The sequence below is a fragment of the Formica exsecta genome, unplaced genomic scaffold, assembly GCF_003651465.1.
Source record: "Formica exsecta isolate Colony F162 unplaced genomic scaffold, ASM365146v1 scaffold290, whole genome shotgun sequence".
In the NCBI taxonomy this organism is placed as follows: domain Eukaryota; kingdom Metazoa; phylum Arthropoda; class Insecta; order Hymenoptera; family Formicidae; genus Formica; species Formica exsecta.
Genome location: NW_021850162.1, coordinates 796,948 through 799,169, shown reverse-complemented (window position 1 = coordinate 799,169; position 2,222 = coordinate 796,948). Strand labels below are relative to the sequence as shown.

The 2,222-nt window shown below is 36.5% G+C and overlaps 1 protein-coding gene across 1 annotated transcript in view; it reads left to right on the top strand.

Annotated features, from left to right (window-relative positions):
• Positions 1 to 2,222, top strand: part of LOC115237345 (protein slit-like) — a 28,481-nt gene that overhangs the window by 14,635 nt on the left and 11,624 nt on the right. The window contains 3 exon segments of the mRNA XM_029810332.1: positions 1,035 to 1,181; positions 2,003 to 2,074; positions 2,166 to 2,217. Coding sequence (XP_029666192.1) covers positions 1,035 to 1,181; positions 2,003 to 2,074; positions 2,166 to 2,217 — 271 coding nt within the window.

Here is a 2,222-nt window from a genome sequence, read left to right as displayed (position 1 = left end):
AGAGTGTTTATTTCGAGTGTCGGACAAATCGATCGATCGGTCTGGATAGTCCAGTCGAGTGGTTAGGATGAATATCATTCGTCTGTAGAAAATTCCTCGTTGCTTCGCTCGAATATTAATTCGATCGTCGAACCAGATAATCACCTGATTAAATCGTGGAATGCGATGGAAAAAAAGGCAATGAAGAGATCGGGCTATTATTCCCAGTAAATTATGCATCCAGTCCGTTTAATGGATCGGCGCTTTGGAAAATAATTTCTCAATACTATTCGATGAAAGAGGGATTGATGCATATGTATCAATTTTTTTAAATAAAAATATACGTACATATCAAATTATTTTTCTAGTATGAATATATGGCTTTTTAATTTTGCTTTAGTATTTTATGTGTATCTTTTATATTAATATTTATTAATATACATTAATATATTTGATATAAATTTATATCAGATTTATCTCTACTCTCTTGCAATCAGATATTTTCGTCGAAAAACTTAAAAACTTTACATATATCCAAAAATAAAACAACGAACGCTACTAATAATTGTTATAGGAATTGCATTTATCATTTTACTTTATTTCAATGTGCGCGTAGCGTACATTTTTTTACTCCGATAGGTTCCAAGTTAATAATTGTAGCTGTACGTTAAAACGTATTAATTACGAACGAAGCAAAACAATCAACTGCACAAGTTACACTATTGCTCGGTATATCGCACGAAAATTCTGCAACACCAATTTCTGCACGAGTTATTCCAGCGCGCAATTCGCAAAATTTATTGGGCGGCGCATTGTTATAACGCGGTAGAGAGAATAAATTGCTTGGCGGGTAGTCGAAAACAAGTGATGGAGTAACGAACGGCAAGTACCAATTTCGCTCTTTTCTCTTTCTCTCTCTCTCTCTTTTTTTTTACGATTTGCTGTTTGATTAACGATACATACATACCGCAAAACACACGAGCATTTCGGCGCGATCATATCATCGTGACTTCGCTCTACACGTATCTTTTTCCTATTGTGTGTTCTCGCGTCAGACTGTTGAGCAACAATGAACTGGACAAGATCAAAGCGGATGGTCTCTTCGAGAAGCTGCCGGAGTTGCAGCATCTGGATCTCAGGAAGAATAAAATCTCTCGCATCGAGGCGTCCGCCTTTCAAGGGGCTCACAACCTCACCGACCTGTAAGTCAACCCGAATTTACGCTCCTTTCGTACAAAAAGCCGGCTTCTTCTTCACGATGTCGTCGTCGTCGTCGTCGTCGTCATCGTTGTCTTGCCGGAAAACTTCGCTTTTGCCGGCACAATAGAAGTCGTTTTAAAAGTACTGTTGTGTAACGTCAGAATTGTTTTCTTTACGCGGTCTTCTTAGTCGATATTTTCAACTTTAGAGAATCTTTCGGGGAATTTTCGAAGGCTACATTGTCCCCAGGAAAATTATTAAAACAATGCCGACGGTTTTCCATTAAAGACTCGAGTGGTATCTTAAGTATTTATTTAACAGTTTGTGAAATTTTATCGCAAATAATTTATATCTGCATACCGATTACTAGAAATATTACAATGTCATAGATATAACTACTCTTATTGACAATTAATCTATAAATACAGTATATTAATTAATCTAATATATATTTATATACATTGTTTTATCACGTCTTATGAAATAGTAAATGACATACAAGAATTTAAATTGTAATTACCGTATTAGTCCTTCTTGTCATTTATTATGTACAATTTATAATTTAGTAGATGGCAAGGATCATAAATCTTTCATAGTTAATAGCTATATATATTTTTAAAGCATGCACATATCACGCGCGGTACCATCTTCGAAATGTCTCGCATACCTTCTCGCATACCGTCTTTCATACGCATTCAATGATATTTATCGACTCGTAAAAGTAACGACAGCAAATTGTAATTTGCGACGCAACTCAGTTTGCAATCCTTTCTCATTTTGTCGTACGCCTCGTTTCGTGAAGTGACGAACTTTCTCTTCGCAGGCTTCTGTCCGAGAATAGGCTGCGAGAAGTACACAACAAGATGTTCTCCGGTTTGTCGAGCCTTAAAACGCTGTAAGTACCTCATTGATACAACATACCGTCTTCGTTGATAAAACGATATCGTATAATATAAACGGTGATTCGTATAATTCACTCTGCGTAGGAATCTCCACGGTAATACCATTACGTGTGTTATGCCGGGATCGTTTGAAGGAATGCC